We start from the raw sequence: 22,266 nt of genomic DNA, 5'->3' as shown, positions 1-22,266 counted from the left end.
TGGGCCAAGGGTGTTGGCTTGGTCCCCAAGCCCTCAAGAGACAGAGTCCACTTTGGTCTTGCCCCTCATGACTTCTCCGACATTGCGTGCAGCCAGTATTTACAGGCCCCCTCTACTGTGACTCCTCCTGGTAAGAAAAACCATTGCTCCTGGGCCATGGAGAAGAGGACCAAAGGTGTCCCTACGTACCCATGCATCATGAGGCCTGAGCCCTCTTGTTGGTTCAGCCCACTGGTCCCCCAGTCCAAGCCTGCAGCCTCTTCTCCGACTGACTGATCTCCACAGACTTGAATGGGGCACCCAATGCTTTAAGGTACCTCTGCACCAAGCTGCCCCTGGACTGCCCTAAGTGAGCTGTTGGTGCTACCTTGGACCCTGCCCCATACTAACCTTAAGTCCAGAAGACTGGTCCCGTAAGCTACTGCTGAGTGCCTAAATGCAATACATATTTTTCCTTGATGGGTTAAAATTATCACAAAGTTCTTCAATTAAGATTTAAAGTATCAAAATTGCCCGACGCTGAAAAACACTTCTGCACCCGGAAGCTCCAGTACCTCCCGATGTGACCTGTTGGTGCTACCTTGGACTTTGCATCACATTTACCTTAAGTCTCGGGGACGGGTCCCATAAGTCGTTGTTAAGTGAGCGCATGCAGTATATGTTTTCTTCCTAGGTTAACATTGCCGCAAAGTGTTTCAATTAAGATTTAAAGTATTTAAAAAACGGTTTTCTTCAAACCTGCGTTTTTAAAAAGTACTTACTTGATTTTGTTGAATCTTGGTGCCTAAAGTTATATAAAGATAAGTGTTATTTTCATAAATTGTATCTCCTTGTTGAGTTGTGTGTATCGTTTATTGGCTGTGTATGTGTAACAGATGTCTAACCCTCTTCTCAGATAAGAATAAGGCTGCTTGACAACACTACCCCCTAAAACAGCACCTTGGGATTGCTAGATCAAGCCCCTGTTCACTTGTAAGGGAATACCTGGACTCTTTGCACTAGTTTTGGTACACTATATAAAGAGCCAGCTTCCTACAGTATACTACATAAAGAACAAGTTACTTACCTTTGGTAATGATATATCTGTAAGAGACATTAGTTAGTTATAGATTCCTTACCTTAGAATTACCCCCAGGCGTCAGACTGGATCCGGAAAGTTTTTTCGTCAGCAGAACCCCTGTGCGTCGGTAGGTGGCGTCGGTGGACTCTGCGTCCGTCGTCGGCATCGTGGTCGCTACTTAGACCCCGTTCTCGCGCACTGTCAGTTCTGTACACAACTTTCCACGCCCGGAACGCAGAGACATGCAAGACACTGACCACTGGTGCACAAAACTAGGGCCCTGAAAGGATGTCCTTAACCCTAGAAATCAGTTTGCAGAACGGGGAGGATGGGTGGGGCGGTAAGGAATCTATACCCAACTAATTTTTCTTACAGATATATCATTACCGAAGGTAAGTAACTTGTTCATCTGAAAGAAACACGTTTGTTATAGATTCCTTACCTTAGAATAGATACCCTAGCAATGCCAACCCCGGAAGTGGGTCTGCGAACTAAGATCACACCAGAATGTCCTGGAGAACAGAACTGCCAAACAAGCCTCCGGGCTTGGCTGTCCAGGTAGTAGTGCTTGGTGAACGTGTGCAGTGTTGCCCACGTAGCTGCCTGACAGATGTCATTCAGAGGGATCTCCCCGCCCCAAAGCAGTAGTGGCAGCCGTTGCCCTGGTGGAATGGGCGTGCAGCACCACTGGAGGCTCCTTTTTAGCTAGTGAATTGCAGGCTTTAATACACAAAACGACCCGTCTAGAGATGGCCCGCTTGTGTACGGCCCAACTTTTCTTGGCGCCCACGAGGCCAACAAAGAGCCGGTCGTCCACCCGGAACTGCTTGGTGCGATCCAGATAAAAGGAGAGCGCACGTTTTGGGTCCAGACAGTGCAGCCTCTCTTCCTCTTTCGAAGGAGGTGGAAAGAAGGTGGGCAAAGTGATGTTTTGCCCGATGTGAAAGGCAGTGACAACCATGGGCAGAATGGATGGACGAATCCCGAGAACTACCTTGTCTGGATGGACAGACAGGAAAGGAGGCTTAGATGAAAGAGCCCGGAGCTCACTCAATCTTCTGGCAGATGTGATGGCAACTAGGAATGCAGTTTTAAGCGTCAGAAGTCTCAAAGGCCAGTTGTGAAGCGGCTCAAAGGGAGAGCACATTAAATAAGTCAAGACTAGGTTCAATTCCCACTGAGGCATAACGAAAGGAATAGGAGGAGAGAGGTGAGTTATGCCCATCTCCTATGTTATCTTATCCCTCGCTGCTCAGCCTGTGTGAGTGTTCTGAGTGGAATGTTGGTGTGCGGGCTATGAGTGGAATGCCTGTGTGACTGGATGTGTAATGACAGTTGGTGCATGGGGATGAGCAGCTAACAGGCTGCTGCTGGTGGGGCTGTTAAGGACTTACTGAGGATTTATACTACCCATCTACTTACCTGAATAAACCTACTTGGATTACAGCATACAAGCGAGGTTGAGTTTACGACAGATTGCTGAAGATCATCGCTAGGAAAACAAGCATGGTAAAAAGAAACCGGTCTTATCCTGAGAAGAACCTTGATAGATATATCCTCCAGATAATATAACGGGGACACTCATTGAAGAGAAGGAAGGAAGAAAACGGACAAGTAAAACCAAGAAGGTTGAACCAGGTAACCCAAAAGGGTGTAGGTAAAATGCAGAGACTTACACCGTTTAGAAGGCCAGACGAACATATGTGCAAGACACACACACACACACATATATATATTGTTGGAAATACTCCACTCCCACGCCTGAAGAGGTTGGTGGTAACGGGGTCTTTCCAGGACATACAGTGGTAGCTTGGCTCGAGTGGTCAGGAATCAGGCACCGTGCTAAGCATACGACATACCCATACAATAACCATGCGTGCATCCGTTCCAAAAACGACTCTACACCGTAAAAATTATGAAAATATCTGTTTATCTTCTTTTTCTCTTAGTTGCTGATTAGATAAATAATAACACAATATACAAGGCTTTTAAAATAGTGCAGGTCAAATAAATACTGTCTTAATGATTCAATAAATAGGGGTGATCATAAATAAGGAAGGTATAAATATAAGTGCAATACATACAGGCAATTAAATATTCTGAGGCAATAAATACTGTAAACCAATAAATATTGTGCAACAATAAATACTGTGGAACAATAAATACAGTGGAGCAATAAATAGGTTAAATACAATAAATACAGTGCCCTCAATAAATAATTAAAAGCTGACAGTGACACTCATAGAATCAGATCACATTTAAATTTCTATGGGCTGATTTGGCCCAGGCACAGCTTGTGGGGATGTGGAAGGCTTGAGGGTGTCTACTCCCTGGCTTGGACAAGGCTGAGGCCTAAACTGAGGTAGAACAAGGGGGGAATACCAGAGACCTGGCTCTCTCACTCTACACAACCCCTCTGAATTAGTCTCAGCTCACCCCTGGCACAGTCCAGCTGTTTCCAGCACCTCTCTAACCCCTAGAGTAGTCTCTTAGGATTCCACAGGGCCTTAGGCGCCCTCTATTCCACTTACTGCCCTTTTTCTGAAGCTCCGACGCCGCTGGAGTCGTGTCGACGCCGTGAGGCGGTTCCGGTTCGATGTCGGCGGCCTCGGCACAATGTCAGTTCTTGACGACGCCGGTAGGCGGTTCCGGATCGATGTCGGCGGCCTCGGCTCGATCCCGACCTCCGATTCGATGACGTTGGGCAGTCTTGGCTCGATGTCGACTTCGGGCGGCTCCGGTCCGATGGCGACCTCAGGTTCGATGACGTCGGGCGGCCTTGGCTCGATGTCGACTTCCGGCGGCTCCGGAGTGCGATCCCCACTCCCGACCTCCGGTGCTCCTCTCCTCAGGTTCCGGCGACTCCGGAGTGCGACCTCACTCCCGACCTCCGGTGCTCCTCTCCTCAGGTTCCGGCGACTCCGGAGTGCGATCTCCACTCCCGACCTCCGGCACGCTTCCCCTCGGTCTCCGGCGACTCCGGAGGGCGGACTTCACTCCCCCGTCGACGCCGCTCACTCGACCTCGGGTGACTTCCTCCTCGACCTCTGGTACTTCTCCGACCTCTGACCTTCTCAGTCCTCCAACTGCCAGCTCCAACTGTCAACTCTCTGTCTTAGCTTCCCAACATTCTAAACCGCCTCCAACTGTCACAGGGCTCTGGAATGTTGTAGAAGGTGCTAGTAGGTTCCAGTGGGTGCTGGTGATGTCACAGGTGGCCACCATTTTGTGCTCCAGGCCCTCAGACAGAAGTTTCAGGGGTAGATAAAATGGCTCCCTGAATCTGCAGCAACACTAAAAAGTCTGGTGGTTCCCAAAAAGGAAAAATTCAAACAGGGTTTGAGGCAAAAGTGGGACAAAATAAATAATGATGAGGAGGGACCACCCAAAGGGCTGACAGGAGATATATATATATATATATATATATATATATACATACACCGGGTGTAACCCTGGAAAGGAGAGAAGTACTCCATCCCATGAAGGCTGATAAGAGCCTAAACAAGGGGAAACAAATTGTCTTGATAAACCTAGTACAACGAAAGAGACTCAGCATCACCATGACTATCTCTGAACCGGCGTAAAGCAGAGTCTGCATGCAGGCCAAAAAGGGAGGAATCATCAAAGGGCATGGCAATCAAAGTAGTTTGCACAGCCTCTGAAAACCTGGAAGTATGTAACCATGCACGCTGACGTAGAGTTACAGAAGAGGTCGTAGCCCGGCCAACAGAACCAGTGGTATCCATTCAACAGCAGGTATAAGTTTGGCAGCATGTTGCCCATCTCGTACCAATGGAACAAGAGCATTCCTGGCTTCCTCTGGAAAGGAGGGCATAAGACACTCCACTGCGTCCCACAAGGAGTGGGAGAAGAGCGTGAGGACACAAGAAGTATTGAGATATAGCAGGTCAGAGCTGGAAGAAGAGAAACATACGCCTACCACAAGTGTAAAGTTTCTGGGCCTTTCTTTCTGGAGGGACAGGAGTGATAAAATCTAACTTTTAGGTGTTTAAAGCAGCCTAGACCACAAAGCTCGGATAAGAATCATGTCTGAGGAGATAGCATGGATACTACGGAGATGAGCGATGCCCGTGATAAATAGAGCGATCCACAGGGAGCCCTGTTTCAGGTTTTGCCAAATCACCCAACAAGATATCAAAAAGACATTCACTATAAAGGACAGGCTCTAAGTTTCAGTGGTCAGGGTGTAGAATGCCAAGTAAAGAGTCGGTTGACAATTCTACAGAAGGAAGTTATAAGTCCAATGCAACAGAAACTCGATTGAGTATGCCTGCCAGAGCAGAACTCGCCTCCGTAGCCAAACCAGGAGACAGGAGGCTGGTGAAGATTCTAAGCCACTGGCATCACCGAAGTCAAGTAACCAGCTAGACTGCATAGGGGTGGAACCGTGTCCAAAATGGGATGGGAATTCACAATAGTACCACGGTGCACTCTGGTTTCAAACAATGTACTCTGTTTTCACTGAGTTAATCAATGTGCGTCCCTGTTGTTGGCGCTGTGTCTGAAAGCGCTAAAGTAATAATTGATGCAAGAATGCCAGGTTTAGATGAACCGCTGCCCGGCTGACGGGAGCACTTAACTCCAAAACTGATAAGTTTCTCTTCCAAACTTTGAAGTCTATTTCAAACACTTGCCAATGAATTCTGAGTCATTGGTCATTCATCTTTGCTTTTTATTCATGGATTATAACGATTCTCATAGTCAAGATACTTCTTGATGTATGTTACAGTTAGGACTGTGATTATCTCAAAACCCAATGCATTTCGGATCATTCCAGACCCTTCCTCAGGGGTCTCATCATAACTGGTAATTGTTTCACTCATCCGACCAAAGGTTTTGCAATCACGCTACAACATTCCAGCACGTGTGATACGTCCAATGTCATTTATGCTTTGAAATGTCCCTTTGGAAAAATCTATGTGGGGAGAACAGAACGTAAGATAAAAATTCAATATGAGATCACAAAAGCAACATTAGAAACCACAACATTAAGTCTACTGTGCAATGCATTGGGAGCAAGCAGGACATAACATAATGCAATTGCATTACACTATTTTTGAAGCTTTAAAACCCAGCCCCGACGTTGATCACCAGAAACTTTTAGCAAGATCTGAATTTTTCTGGATTAAAAAACTTAAAGCCATGCAGCCGCATGAGATGAACGACAGAGTAGAATTTTATTGTTTTTTGTAGTTTTCTTTACATATCAACTCACACACAGGAGACCATGTAGCTGATGTGTAAGCGTCATGATTGTACTAAATATTGTGGAACCTTTGTCACTTTGTTTTTACAATGTGTAGTGTAAACATGTAAGCGTCTTGTTTGACACTGGTATTTCGATTGTTAAAAAAAACTTTATTAACCAGGAGCTAACACGTCACTCACTCCGTGATTAGCACATTGTCAGCTGTCTCTTTAAGAACGCACCTTGCATGTACGTCAGGACGTTACGTTTTTTTAAAATAATTTACGAGAAGGCTCGAACAAGAGCGTCTGAGGTTCCTAAGCGGGACCATACATCACACCAGCTTGTCGGGTAAGCGCACCGGCGTTTGATGTTTGCATGCTAGTCACTTTGCAATTTTTCAGCTTATAATCGCGGTCACAATTAACCATGAAGGTATGGTGTTCCCACCACAGCCGTTGGCATGATGACACGGAGCTCTCCTCCGTGTAATATTCTTGCGGTCAAGCGCATAAATCACGAATAGTGGCAGAATCTTGAGAATAATTCACTAGGAATAGTTGTGCACTCACCCCATGATCTATTTCTGGCATGTCTTACACATAATTTTATGAAGAGTCCCATTGCTTAAAATCACTTCATCATATTCAGCACATTTGAGAGCTGGCGCTTAGTTCACTGTTCACTTCAGTTCTTTACTGTTCTGTATTCTGTCGTCATTACGATCCGGTGTTCTTAACGGATTAAGGAGCACATGTAACATTGATTTTAGCGGTCGCAAAGGGGCAGATTCGCAAAATCTGCCTATTTGCGACTGCAATTTTTGCATTTGGGATGCATCATCCCAAATGCAAAAATCGCTATTCAAGGAATCGCAAAATTGAGATTACTTAAATTGCGATTGCATTTAGGGAATCGTAAATTGTGATTCCCTAAATGTAATGCAACAATATAAAATAAAAGATTTTGCTATTAAGAAATGCAAATTACCATCAACTTTAAGTTGATGGTAATTTGCGAAAAATGCACAAGTGACTTTTTCAAAGTTACATGTTACACAAACACACACACACGCCCTTGGGGCATGTGTGTGCACAACATGGGTGTATATAATTTCAGGGGTGCAACAGGGTGTCTTTTTGGCACCCTTGAAATTGCATGAGCAATTTGCGAGTACCAATGGAGTACTCGAAAATTGCGCATGCAATTCCCATTGATTCCAATGGGCATCTAGGCCCGTAGGAATGAATGGAAATCTATTCCTTAATTGCGAGTCACAATTTGCGAGTCGCAATTAAGGAATTTTAAGGAATCAATTTTTTTTGGCTTATCCTTCATGCATTGCATTCTGCGATTTCTAAATAGCGGATGTAAGAAACTGGCTCTATATATACTGCACCAAAGTGAGGTACAATGTGTATAGATAGAGTCCAAGGGTCCAAAAGGTTTGGCAGAGGTTAAAGTTAGATATAACCTTACTCTCTAAAGTGGTAGCTTGTTCGAGCAGTCAGGCAGTATCAGAGGACAGTGTAAAGCATTTGATGTACACACTCAGTCAGCAAATGGTCTCACACACTCAAGAACTGAACTCTAGGCCAATTGTTTTGTATAAAAATAAATATACCGTTTTATTTCTAGAACCAAGCAAGCCTGGTACAGGTACGCATATAAATACTTTGCAGTAGTAAATTACTTGTATGAACACAGTTAAAAAATGCTGTATGACTTGTACTGGTTTTGGTTACAGTTTTAAGTAAGCAGTTTGCAACACATTGCTGGTATAGTACATTCAAATGAATGGGCTTAAGAAAAATGCAGTTAATTACTTTTCAGATTACTTTTGCCAAAACAGGACTGGATCCTAGATTCAGCTCTGGGACATTTCCTGAAAACAGGTGAGTAAATGAGTTTTGATTAAAGGTACGATTTTTACGGAATATTATTGCACTTTAAAAAGTTGACACTTCGAAACTTTTTCACATAGAATCACCAATGTTATCCAACGGGAGGAAATTCACTTAGCAGGTAAGTTACTTTTGCGTTACTTTTGTAATCCAGTGCTGGACACCTGGGTTCAGCACTGGGACCTTTCCTGCAAACAGTTGAGAAAATTTGGTTAGGTTATTTGTGAGATTTTTAAGGAATATTCTTAGTTTTCAAAAGTCGACACTTTTTGGAAGAAAAAGTGTCAATGTTATTCTATGAGGAAAAGTGAGTTATCGGTCTCGATGTAAGTAATCGGTCTTTTGAGTTAGGGTTCTGGGGTTAGACTCAGGGGTCTCCCAGGGTCAGTGATGCACTGTTGCACCCCCAGTGGCACTAGGGCGGCTGGGTGCAGAGTGTTGAGGCCCAATGTTATCCTATGGAGGATAGGGGGGCTCCGGTTGGTGGCGGCTGGCAAGCAGGCCACGGGGTTGTGGGATTAAAGCTCCTAGGGTTGAGCTCAGGGCACGTTGGGGACCAGGTTAGCACCAAAGGGGCACCCTCAGCTGGGCTAGGGCAGCCAGTTGCAGGGTTCTGTTTTGAGGTCGGGTGCCCTGTTGATTTCAATGGAGATTCTCCAGGACAAAGAAACACTGCAGGCTCGGGGACGAGGATCTTCCAAGAGTGACCACCACTTCGAGGGGTAAGTTAGGATGTAGAGGGATGATTAGGCACCACTGGGTTGGGCACACAAGGCCGTGGGGCGTCGGGTGCAGGGGTACATTTGGATGTCGGGTTTTCTTACCCGCTCTGGTCGCGGTAGGGGGGTCCTCTGACTTGAGGCTGCAGGCGTCGTCTGGAGGCTTGCAGCAGGTCAGGGGTCGCCGGATCTCGAGTCAGGATCACGGGGGAACCTCCTCGTGGTATTTGTTCACTCAAACACGGGCAGGGCTCGGCGGGTGCAGAGTGGGCTGGGTTTGCGGTTCCTGGCTGACACCAGAAGCTGCAGTTTAAACACGTTCTGTGTTCTCGGGAAAAACAGCTTGGAGAGTGAAGGCAGGCAGGTACTTCTGGGTTTTTGAGGTTGCTGGCCGCTGGACACGCCGGGGTTTTGCAGGAGCAAGTTTGAGGGAAGACAGGCCTGAAGGCTGGGGCCTAGTCAGTAGGTGTCGTCCTCTTGTTAGCTCTGCACGGCTTTTCGTTTTTCTTCTTTTCTTGTGGTTGCTGGATCTGAGGAAGGAAGGTTCAGGGTGCCCCTAAATACAAAATTTAGGGGCGTTACAGGTAGGTAAAAGGCAGGGACCAATGGGTCCCTTCCCTGGGGTGGGTACATCCCCTATTCTGCCACTCTCCAGTGGGAGGGGGCATGAGCCTGTCCCTGGTTGGCTGGGTCCCCCCCATCCTCAAGATGCCGGGGACTCGAGGTTGTGCTTTACCTCGCCTCCCCCACCTTAGGGGTGGAGTTGGCAGAGGTGGGCACACCTCTCTGCCTCACTTGTTTTTCCCGCCGGTTCTCCCGCCCAAAGTGTGGGGTAGAACCAGTGGGGACCAGTTGCTGAAAGCAGTCTGGAGAGGCTCACAAAGGCAGCATGCCTTTGAAGCTTCTGCTTCGTGAACCCTGCCCATCCTGGGAGAGGAGGTTTGGCACCTCGTCCCAGGATGTGCACTGTTTCAGGCCCCCGAGAGCAGCAGGCTCTCGACCCAGGGGTCCGGAAACATGTCTGGTGGTAGCAGCCTGTGCAGCCACTCAGTCAGGTCACTGGTAGTTGGTCTTTGGTCGTTTTTCAAGGGGCATCTCTAAGATGCCCTCTTTGGTGCATTTTACATTAAATCCCACACTGGCATCAGTGTGGGTTTAATGTGCTGAGAAGTTGGATACCAAACTTCCCAGTCTTCAGTGTAGCCATTATGGTGCTGTGCAGTTCGTAATGACAACCTCCCAGCACCATATACTCTTAATAGCAGCACTGCACTTACATGGCCCTGGAATGAACCTGGGCACTGTAGGGCGACATCTACCCTAACGGGACGTTTGTCACTCTCCAACAGCCTCCCCCTGATGCTATGGAAACCTTCTTATATGCGCGCTTGCGCGAGGGAATGCGAGCCTGCACCCCAGGGTACCCGCAGGAGCCGCCGGTGCTCCCCCAGATCCATCTTCTCTTGGGGGCACAGACCGCGTCCCACTTGGTCTCCACTTTGTATAAATCGTTATATGCTGAAGTTGGCGCGCCGCAGGGTGCTGCCCGAGCTCGCTGGTCCCAGGACCTGAGTCAGGAAATATCGGACCAGGAATGGCACTATTGTGCGCAGACGGAGAGGGTGTCCGCGAGCGCCCGACTGCGCATCACGCACTTTAAATATGTGCAGAGGTACTACTACACGCCCACTCGACTGAAGCGGTTTGGGCTGCGGGCTGATGCCCGGTGCGACAGGTGCCGAGCGGACGGAGCCGACGTGCTGCATTTGGCCTGGAGTTGCCCGGCCCTACACGACTATTGGACACAGGTATTTGATGCCGTTGGGAAGATGCTGGGGACCCCATTGCCGCTGTCCCCACTGATGGGCGTCCTGGGTTACACTGAGAAGCTCCCTGTGGCACATAGGAGGTTTGCCTCTGTCTCTTTCCTTCTCGCCAAGTGGAGGGTGGCCTGCAGGTGGGGCAGAGGGAGGGCGCCGAAATTCAAAGATTGGTTACAGACATTGATTCTTTGTCAAGACCAGCTGGCCCTGTACTCTGATCTTCTGCAGTCGGCATCCCGGCCCCGGGACATATGGGGACCCTTGAAGACATACTTGTTGTCGAACCCGCTGCTGCCGGGCGAGCCTGACCCCCCTTCCCCATGCGGCTAGGACTGGACTCATGCACTCTAGATGCTTACGGAGGCGCTGCAAAGTGTCGACCCCTCTTTTGGGTTACTCTCACTGTGAGGTTAGCGAGGTGGGGTTCGTTTGGGTGTTTGTTTAGGTGTTAAGGCTGCAATTCCCGATAGGCTATTATACTGTACATGTGTGATCACTGTGACGCGGCCGGCCCGTATCGGGTTGTAGGCGAACCGCTGTGTACACCACTGCCTTTCCTTTCTTAGAACACGCTGCCGGCCACTTATGGTTGTAGGCATTCTGCTGTGTACTGCAAATTATGCTGAATAAAGGTTTTTGAAAACTAAAAAAAAAGAAAAAAAAAAAAGAAATGCCGCTTATAGAATATGGACATATCTGTGCTGTGGTGCCTGGCTCCAGTGGACTTCAGGGGTCTGGGGAGCACATTTACAAATTCCCCAGTGACCGCCATAAAACATTGGCATAACTCTAGAACTGCAAGACCGCTGCCATTTGAGGGTCGCATGGGATGGATTGGTGAGAGAGCTTTTGACAGAGCCTCTAAGGGACATAGCATGGCCCCATTAAAGATTACGATCTGCATTCCACAGCCCCAAGGCAGACAAGCCTACAATTTAGGGAAGACATCTGTGGTTCATAGGGAAACCCCTAAATCACTTCTAACTTCAAAGACACACAACAGTATAACTATTGGAGCCATCCTTCAGCAAAGAGTGAGGTACACTTGTGGGGATGCAGGACCAGAGAACCTGGACTGCGTGGTGCACATCGTCCGAGGACTGTTGTGCACATGGAGGATTACTGTCTGTAAAGGAGACCAAGTGCCCTTTCTGAATAAGTGGGCCTGTCAGCGGACTTCCTGTTCTTACGGAGATCTAAGGGACATCAAAGATCTCCCGTGAGGGACCAACACCATCTACCTGTGACATCTGGAGACGAGTACCCTCAAGTGCCAACACTGGCTACGGAATCCCATTGGGTAACGCACTGTGCCGTGGTTGCGGTCTTGTAGGCGGAGCGTGCTTCCGGGGTTTTGCTGTTTCCCCATTTGTCGGCAAGAACGCTTGGATTCTCGTAGGTCCATGGTGAGCCAGGTGGCTTCGCATTGTCGTCTGGCAGGATACTAGAGGGGGGGCGAGAGTATTGGTGCAGTTGATGATCCATTGGTGAAGGTTGTTGGCACCTGTCGTGGTAGGGTAGGAATGGAGCTTAGTGCGGAGGTGAGGGGTTCTTCTGCAATTTTGTTCTAGTTTCTGTGTGGGAGGCGTGGGGTGTTCTTGTGTGCGGAGGGTTTCGAGAAGGAGAAATGGACGCAGTGGTGGTCCGTCCAGAGTGGTTCCGTGGTGTAACTGAAGTGAATGTTTTCTCCTGCGAAGAAGGCGTCGAGAGTGTGTCCTGCCATGTGAGTGGCGGTGGAGACGCGTTGCTTCAGTCCAATGTTGGTGAGGGTCTGTAGAAGGGTGGTGGTGTGGGGGTCACTGAGGTTGTCTAGGTGGAAGTTCAGGTCTCTGAGCAGTATGTAGACCGTGGAGGCAAGGGCGTGGGGAGCAATGTAGCCTGCGATGGCATTGGTAAACAGGGACCGGGGTCCGGGAGGTTTGTAGGCGAGTGTTCCGCGGAGCATCGTTCCGGGGTTGGGCTAGATCTGGAAGCAGATGTGTTTCACGGGGGCGAGGCATCGTCCAAGGTGGTGGTAGTTGGTCGGAGGGAGCTTTTGTGGATGATGGCGAGGCCTCCTCCGGGGCAGTTAGGATAGTCTTTCCTCAGGATCTTGTATCCGTCAGGGATGGCTGTTTGCGATGTCAGGTGCGGAGCTGGCGTTGGTCCAGGTCTCTGTGAGGAAGGCGACCTGGGGCGAGTGAGTATTGAGGTCCCAAACTTCTACTTCGTGTATGTGCAGAGAGCGCATGTTGAAGAGGATGCAGCTCAGCGGCATAGGTATGTTGGCGTCCGGTGGATTGGGTGTGGCTGTCTGGGATCCAGAGGTGGGTTAAGGTGAGGCAGCAGGGTCAGCAGGAGAACGGGCCTTGAGAGTTGCTCTGCGTTGATAGCTGGCAGTTGTTGTTGCGTCCAGGATTGATTGCGTGGAGAGTGCTGGGGTCATAGCAGAGGGGGGTTGGCGGACCAGGGTCCTTGGCACTGGTCACAGTCGGGCTTGCCTTTGGTGCGCCACCGCGTGGCCACCATCAAGTAGGGGGGGGGGGGGGGGGGGGGGGCGAGCAGCTGGGAGGCGGAACACGCTGGGTTGGGCCATGGGGGCAGCAGCAGCAGGGACAGGCAACACAAAACAGGAAAAACAAATAGTAAAAGACAGAAAAAAAGTCAAAACAGGAGGGAGAGGCAAAAAAGAAAGAGGAAGGCACACACAGAGCGGGCTAGCAGAAGAGCAGGCTCTTCCACTCGACCACCATGGATGAGACGCAGGCAGGAGCCTGCGGGTGGAGGAGGGCCTTGAACACCTTACCTGGATCACAGAAGGCGCTGGGGGCTGTGCCTTAACGGTGGAGCTGGGCGAGGGGGGAGCAGCTACACTGGCCCGGTCAGCAGTCTTGCTAGACTTGACGCACAGCAGCCCCCATTAAGTAGGGGTCGGGGGAGAGCGAGCAGCTGAGAGGTGGGAGCGGGAACACGAGCTGGGAGGGGCCTGGAGGACAACAGCGTTGGGGACAGTCAATGTAAAACAGGAAAAACAAACGGTAAAAGACCGAAAAAAGGCAAAACAGGAGAGAGAGGCAAAACAGAAAGAGGCAAAACACACAGAGTAGGCTAGCAGAAGAGCAGGCTCTTCCACTAGACCACCAGGGTTGAGGTGCAGGAAGGAGCCTGCGGATCGAGGAGGGCCTCGAACACCTTACCTGGATCACAGAAGGCGCTGGGGTCAGTGCCGTAACAGTGGAGCTGCGTGAGGGGGAGCAGTTACCCTGACCAGGTGGTCAGAGGTGTTGGAAGTCTTCCAGGAGGAACTAACAACTGGGCAGGTAAGTAGGAGGGCTCGGAGACGTAGGTGCACCTCAGGTCCTCTTGTCCAGGAAGCAGGGGGGCCGGATGAAGGGGTGCCTTTTAAAGTCGGATTTCACCTTACTGGGTCACTCGTGGTTGGGGGGGGGGGGGGGGGGAGAGGAGCTGGGAGGAGAGAAGGGGCTGCAGGAGACATCGGGGAGTCCTGGAAAGGGTCAACTCACAGTGGACTCGGACTCTGGAGCGCTGGGGGACCTCGCTGGAACAGGTGGGCCACTCAGACTCGGGCCATAGCATCGGGTTCAGTGGTGGCTCCAGGCGTCTGGTTTCTTTGTCCCCAGAAGGCTCAGAGTCTTTCTTTGGTGATTTCATTTGAACAGAGCTGCTGTTCACAGGAGATCCGGTCTTTGCTGAAGTCAGTCAGTCCACCCATGGGTTATGGAGGTCACTGGCTGCAGGACAAGGTGACTTTTGGCGCAGGATCTCTGGAAACTGCAGACGGCCGGTAAGGCTGGGGACAAGTCAGTTCTTCTCTGAAGTCTCCTCTGATAGGTGTCATCTTTCCTCCTACTTCTTTGTAGGTTGCAGGAATCTCCCATCTTGGTTCACGGCTGCCCCCGAAATACTGTATTAAGGGGGTGTTTTAGGGGTCTCAAGGTCAGTAGCCAATGAGCTACTGACCTTATGGTGACTTTGCCCTCGGTGTGCTCAACCCACGTGGGGGAGTGGGCACAATCCCTAATCCTGATTGGAGAGTGCCTGCCATCTGCAAGATGGCGGGCGCTAAAGAGTGGGCTTCACCTCGCCTCCCCCACCTGAGGGGAGGGTTTGACAGAGGTGGGCACACCTTGTAAATGTAAATGTTGTAGACTTGTAAAGCGCACAGCTGCCCCAGCAACGGGGCGTCCCGGCGCTGTAGACCGCTGGGGAACCCATCCTGGCTATCCCTGTGAGATGGTCCCTTTCTGGGTATCTCCAAGGTGAAACCAGGCATCCCTGGCGTCTGTGGGGGGCCGTTGTAGAGATGAGGCAAGCTTAATGCCCAGAGTTGCTGAGTGTGTTCCTGGTTAGAGTAGGTACCGAGGCGAGAATTATCGAGTCAGTTTTGACCCTGGTCCACGACCCTGCCGCGTCGGGAATTGAACCCTGGTCCCTGGCCGATTCTCTGCTTACGGGTCTGCCGCCTCTAACCAGTGAGCCACACCTCTCCACCTTCTGGGTTGCAATTTTTTTTCCCCCACCTTTCTTCAAAACGAAAAGGAGGTGAGACAGGATTGAGATCTACTCCTGATAGCAGGATGTGGTACTTTGAAATTTGGGACCGCGTGGGAGGCAGGGCCCTACCCCTGTCTATCCCGGTATTAGCGAACCGCGAATGGTCAATGCGGTATGTACAAGTGCTTTATATAACGTTTCATTGATAAATGCACTATGTATACGATATTATGCATTGACTTCGTGGGTTCCACTTCAGAGCGGTGGCCATCTTATGGTTGCCCTCACATAGGCTACATATTATGAAGCAAATACGGGCCTTCAGAGCACATGTGCCTTCCTTTGACTTCTCTGTGACCTGGGCAGCTTGGCTCCGCTGCCCCAGGTCAGTCCGGTCTCACGAGCTCCTCGTCCTACGGCCACCTGTGATTAGCATCAGGGTTTGACACACCATAAAGCCTTCTCATCCCACACAAGCCTTCGGCTAATCTCTTTCACACCTGACTCTTCCTGCTTTATGGCTTGTTTTCCAAACAGGAGATGTTCGTGTTTATTGGGGCCTGTTGATATCCGATGTGGGATCTGAGCCTCGCTGGGTAAATAATTGTGGGCTGGCTTAACTGGAATGTGGGATGGTCATCATGACTCTGCCTTTTCGTTTGTAATGAATACATGTATATGGCCATATCGTAAAACAAGGAATGTGTGCCTGAAGCATGATATTTTGTATTTAAGGAGAAGCCCGTTTCTGTAATTTTAAGCAGTCTCCTGAGAACATACATGCTGTTGTACTTCTCGGATACCTGTAATTGGTCTGCAGCCAATAAACTGATCTTTGACTTCACCTAGAAGACTCTGTGTTTCTGTAGGTCTGAAACAGGAAAGAACCCGAAGTCTTAGGGTGTGTTCCCCTGCACCGCTGGGCTTTAAATTCCCAGTACTTCAAGGAGAGGCTGGGGGTCTTGTCACAAAGGCAGCAAGGCCGTTGAAGCTTCCCTGCCACAGATGGCTCTTCCTGGCCTGGGGTAGGTATGAACACCTATGCCCAGTAAAGACTTTGTTTCTGTGCTAGGGAGTGATGGCGACCGCCTCATGGGTCTAGAAACATGTCACATGGTGGCAGGCTGGTGTTTACCACTCCGGGAACCCACCAGAGGCTGATCGTTTTTCGGGGTGCATCTCTAAGATGCCCTCTGAGTGCATTTTTCATTAAATCTCACACTGGCATCAGTGTGGGTTTAATGTGCTGAGACATTTGATATCAAACTACCCAGTTTTCAGTAAAGCCATTTTGGAGCTGTGGAATTCATAATGACAAACTCCCAGACCATATACTCTTTTATGGATTTACTGCATTTACAATGTCTAAGAATGGACTTAGACATTGTAGGGGTACAGTGCTCATGCAACTGTACCCTTACCACCAGTGGTATAGTGCACCCAGGTAGAGGGGTGTCTTACCTATACCATAGGCAGTGGGTTGCAGGCATGGCACACGAGTATGTGTGCCATGTCGACTATTTTTCTCTGCACCAGAACACGCAGCCTGCAATGGCAGTGTGTGTGTGTGTGTTTAGAAACAGGACCTCTAAGGGTGGCACAATATGTGCCTCAGCCGTTAGAGGCCTTCCCTGGTCACAGTACCCTTGGTCGTGCTGCCACGACCACAAGTGTTTCTGTGAACACTCTGGGTGCAGAAAGGAGTACCTTGAACTGGTAATGTTCTACTTGTATCGTAGTGGTGTATGGAATGTGAAAGTAAGCATCTTTGAGATCTACTGTTGCCAGGTTATCTCCCCCATGAACCAATGCATTAACATATTGCAATGTTAGTTCGATCCTTTGCATTTTAATGTTTTCATTTGCAAATCTCAGGTCTAGAATGGAACGCATGGTTAAGTCTTGTTTGGTTATCAGAAAGTAAACAGAATACACACGTTTCTCTCTAGTTGTGGGACCTTCGTTATGGCCCCCTTCAGTAGCAGTTGTTGAATGTCTGCTTGTAGGATCTCAAATTGGTCCATTTTGAACCCTTGGAGTTTTGTTTAGTGGCTTTTTTTCTATTTTTCAAAGTCTATGCAGTAGCCATGTTTTACAATATTTACAATCCATGTGCCCATGGTGATAGTCTTCCATGTGTTGACGAAGTCTTTTATTCCTCCCCTACTAATGTCTTGTGTTTGAGGAGGTGTGAGGTGAGGTTGTGGGGAGGGGCGGAGAGGCATTTTGAGGAGCTAGATACCCTAGAGTTTCTGCCCAGTGGTTTTCTTCTGCCTTGAAAGAAGCAGTTTAGTGCTGTTTTTACTGTTATCACTGCATAGGCAAAGAGAACTGGTTACCTCCAGTCTATCTTTGGAGTCGCATGCCACAAACCTGCCTACCTTGACCTTTTCTGTCTGTGGGGAGTCCCATCTTAAAAGATGGTCTATAGGTCTATTATGTCCCCATGGCCTTCGCTGTTTCGTTTGCCTTCTTCATAGCCTCTAAGGAGTTATCCATCTCTGGGCCAAAGAGTTGACATCCTGTGAGAGGCATGTCAATGATGTTGGACTGCACTCTGGTTTGAAACCAGATCTACGCAGCAATGCGTGTTCACTAAGTACTGTGCCTGTTGTGAGTTGTCAGATTTATCAGCTGCATCTAAAGCAGACTTAAGACAGGTGTTGGTAATGCCCCACCCACCTCTAAGAGGTTTTGTGCTCTTTTCTGATACTCCTCAGGAAGAGAGCCATGAGCTCTTTTATGTCTTCCGTATGCTAATGGGCATGTCTATTTAACAGGGCATTACAATTGGCGACCTGCCATTGTGTGAATGCTGCTCTTTCCATTTTTCTTCCTAATGCTTCCAGCTTCTTTGCTTTATCAGGCAGGGGACCCATGGACACTGGTGACATAGCCCTTCTCCTTGCCACGCTTAAAGCCAGTGGGTCTGCCTTGATATGTCCCTGGATATATTTTGGGTCTATGGTGGATGCTTTGAACTTCTTTTCGATATGAGGCATCATTGCCTTAGTAGTAGCAGACTAGTTAAAAACATCTCTACCCTGCTGTACTAAACTTGGTAGCATACTAGGAGAAAACATGTATCCTTCTCCATTTCCATTTTCCTCCCTAAAGAGTCAGCTGCCTTTTTAGCTACCCAGTGGGTACTCTGTGATTTCATCGGGAAGGGGGCTTTGATTGCCTTGAGGGGCACGTGTGTCTCTTACCGAGACGAATCTGCCTCAACATCTTCCCAGAAAGTATCTTCCTCCGACACGTGAAACTCAAACTCTTCCGTGTTGATATGTGCACGAGCGAATTCCTGCTCTCCAACTGTGTATTGTGTTCAATTTTGTGCTCTGGTTCCTTCTTTCTTCTTCTTGATTAGCCCTCGATTTCAGCTACCCAAGCACTATTCTTCCTCATGACTTTGACGACGTTCGAGATTTAGCTGTCCGCCTGGGACTTTCCCTTGGCAGGCATCTGTCCATCCTTTGCCCTGCATTCGATTGTCTTCTGAAGTCGAGGCACTGTCCTTCGGCACTTTCCGCATGTCTATAAGGAAGGGTAACGCATTGAGCTCCTTCGACGGCTGCCTTTTTTTTGTGCATCAAGGGCTTGATTTCCTTTGGCATAGCTTCGTTACGAGCGCCTTTGCTTTGGCGTTACAGGCGCTTCCTTGGGTGTCTAATGTTTGGCCCTTCTGAGGATTTATAGGCCTGACGCACTGTAGGTTTAGGGTCGCTTTTCAAGACCTCCACAGTGTGTTTGGGGTATGAGTCTTTGTGTTCTCCCTGAGCTTTCTTAACCTAAATTGTCTTGGAGGAACCCATCTCCTCGATCAACTGAGCACTTGTCTCTTTCTGCCTTTCGAACTCTGATAGTCCCGCCATTTCTGGTGCGGCCCAATGTACTCAAAAAATTTTGTCTCTGTGTGCGAGGATTTTTAGCTTCAAAAGCGAGCAGGGGAAGCAATCCTCAGACTTGTGGCTTCTAGGGAGTCAAAACATACAGAATGTATGTTCATCATTCAGGGCGAACTTCTATGGATAGTTCTGGCACAATTTAAAAATCATGCTCATGCTCTAAAATGGCATTGAGGAGCCCCAGAGATTCAGTGCGGATTAGTTATTCTCAGACTACGCTCGTTCGTAACCCTCCCGACAAACCCCGAAAATACCTCTCTCCAGTGTCGATCCAGGTGATCTTCCTCGAACCACTTACGTCTCTTCGTCAAAGTATTGTTGACAATCTTCGGAAAAAAGTGGGAGCACAATGGATGTATCTCCATATTCAATGGTGGAAAAAAAGACCAACATGGTGGGCATGCACAGGGGAACTATGGGATTACAGTTGACATCATACACGGGCTGCACACCTTTGTAGATAAGGGCCACTGGAATTATGCAATTGTGCGGCTGTGTTTTTCACATAACTATAAATCTGCTGTATTCACCACATAATCCACTAACTGCTGCATAATCTACTGATTTTAACAAAAAAAATTGTTTTTAACTCAACCGTTTATAAGTTAGTGAAAACATAGCAACACGCCTTCCCGCACAGTAGGTCCTTTGCAAAGGTTGAGTGGTCACTTTTTTGTGGTCTATTGCTATATTTGGGTGGTAAACTGGTACTAAGGAGGTGCAACAAATCCCCAGACAGTGTTAAGTGAAAAAATGACAAATACTGAAGTAATGCTATTACAAAATGTGCTACATTACACCACATGATTGGCCTTTTCTTGATGCAGAATTTATTGAACCGCGTCGCATAATTTGGCACTCCGCTGCTGCATAATTACAGTGGCCCTGATGTAGACCCACACTCACTAAACCTAGGCAAAGACTTCACACTACAAAATCTATGTATCATTAAATCCATGAGCCATCTTTAAGATATAAAAACTCATCACCCCACCACATATCTTTCTTAATAGTATACATTAAACTGATATGTTTATGTGAAAAGCATGTATTTGCATTATGGTAGAAATGCTCTATTCAATAAGTACACTGAATACTTTGAATGTAATAGCATAACATACTGTTAACATCTGTACATTCAGTCTTTGACTCATCTTCCGTCATTTCTGTTGTCCTTAGAAGCCCATCTTCTTGAGAATTCAAACATAATTCGTCATTGAGCTCGACTGCTTTTGAATTCCTCTCACCACAGTCTGATGAGGCAGGGAGAATGAGAGGAACTGGCACCTAGACAAAAATAAATTTCACAATAACTTCTAATACTTGTACATAAAAACAAAAGAGGGCATTACATTTCTGCACCAAATAATTATGACTTTCTTGTTCATGTATCAGCATTAGTCGTCCACGTTGACTTCAATTCACTGCAGGTTAACATAAATAAATATATACGCCAAGTAGTGAATTTGAGAAATTAAAGCGTTTCACCATGCTTGGCACAAATTTAAAGGGGGAAAATTATTAATATGGGGCACAGAGTAAACAAATTAAACAAATCTTACATGAAGTGTAAAACTTTTAAAGCAAATTTTAAAAGCAACTGCATTCCACATTCAAGAAGGATATTTGTTAATACTCCTATACAGTCAGCTGAAGGATGTTTCATAGCCTAAAACAGAGTTGTACAGTTTTTACAGCAATGATCTAGAAAAACAGTAAATCTATAGAGTCCCTCTGACAGGACAAAACATCTAAAAGACAGTCCGGAGATGTGCCACGTTTTCACACTACAGTTTTAAATCTTTAAATATGTATTGGCTTCCGCAGGTAACAACAATACACACAAAAAGATAAAGGAAAATACTGACTGTTGCACACGTCTTTTAGCCTCAAGCTAGAGTTGTACTAATAAAAAGCACTAGCGTGAATCAGAGTTACAGTAACTCTTTGAAGCAGATGTTACTGAGTCAGCCTCAAGCAGGAGTAGCAGGTGCATGAATTAGGCTGGAAAAAGATAAGCCATGTTGGCACTGAAGCCTGTGAACTCCACACAGTTTTAAACTGTGAACATTAGCTGTTTAAGTACTTTTCAAAATAGTGGAGGAAATGTAATGTTCACAGACAGCAGGTGGGTACCTTGGTATAACAGTGAAACAGTAAGCAAGTTGAAATGCTGTATGTATAAATCATTTATCCAATATGTTTAGACCGAATCTTCAATCTCTGAAATGAAGTCAGATGATTCATGCCTCTAAGACAACGTGATATGGTGTTCTGTACACATCATTAGAAACAGTACACTATATAAATACCTTCTACTTACAATTCTTAACTTAAAAATCACAATTTCGACGATAATAGTCTATAGGAACAGCAGGTAAAGCTTTTTAAGCCAGCCCCTGAAATCAGGGACAGTGAGAGGATAATTTAACGGTTACTTCGCTGTAAGAGTAGCTTTGCAGCTGAAAGACCTTTTTGGATTCACATGCTGTGCATTATTCTGCCATCAAGTTGCTGAGTTTGGACAGTCCTTTTTTTTCCCCTCTTGAGCATCAACCAGTAGATGTGTCTACCACTCCCCATAACGTCAGACAACCCACGAAGGCCGCTGTGCATGGTAGCCATCTTCAGATTCTTTTTTCCCACCTTGGGGACCAGACTTGCATTTACTATTTCATCATGTATGTTTATTTCTTCTGAACCCCATTTTCAAAAACTCACACCTTTTCAAGGGGAGATGGCAGGGTTGGATATGAAACAAGTACACATGGAATGACAACTTCTGCGAGCCCTGAGCATCCCACAGAGTACGGCCAAAGGAAAGGTGGTAAGAGCAGACGCCTTCTACTGTACAATTTCACTCTAAATCTGCTGTTTATGTGCTTGTATGGCAGATGAAATTTCGTTTCTTGTTTTCCCTAATCTGTAATAAGGTTACTAAAGGCCAAGACCCCAACCCATGCAAAATAAAATCAAAAAACGGCAAACCCCCTAACCTGAGTGTGTAGAGACTTCTTAATGTATTTTCTGTTGTTTAAATTGTATTGGAGAGTGTGTCTAGCACTTTTTTTTGGAGTGGTTAAAGGTGGTTTTGGAAGTGCGCACAAAGCATTATTGTGTGGCTTTACATTGGGAATTAGCTGTAGGAG

At 47.6% G+C, this 22,266-nt stretch overlaps 1 protein-coding gene across 1 annotated transcript in view; it reads right to left on the bottom strand.

Moving 5' to 3' along the window:
- Nucleotides 1–22,266, bottom strand: part of ZMYM2 (zinc finger MYM-type containing 2) — a 1,132,334-nt gene that overhangs the window by 336,923 nt on the left and 773,145 nt on the right. The window contains exon 15 of the mRNA XM_085621554.1: nt 20,239–20,404. Within this exon, the coding sequence (XP_085477680.1) occupies nt 20,239–20,404 (166 nt within the window). The remainder of the gene's footprint in view (nt 1–20,238; nt 20,405–22,266) is intronic.

The sequence above is a fragment of the Triturus cristatus genome, chromosome 8 (assembly GCF_964204655.1).
Source record: "Triturus cristatus chromosome 8, aTriCri1.1, whole genome shotgun sequence".
In the NCBI taxonomy this organism is placed as follows: Eukaryota; Metazoa; Chordata; class Amphibia; order Caudata; family Salamandridae; genus Triturus; species Triturus cristatus.
Note: the sequence above shows the minus strand (reverse complement) of the source record. Positions and strands in the feature narration are given on the sequence as shown.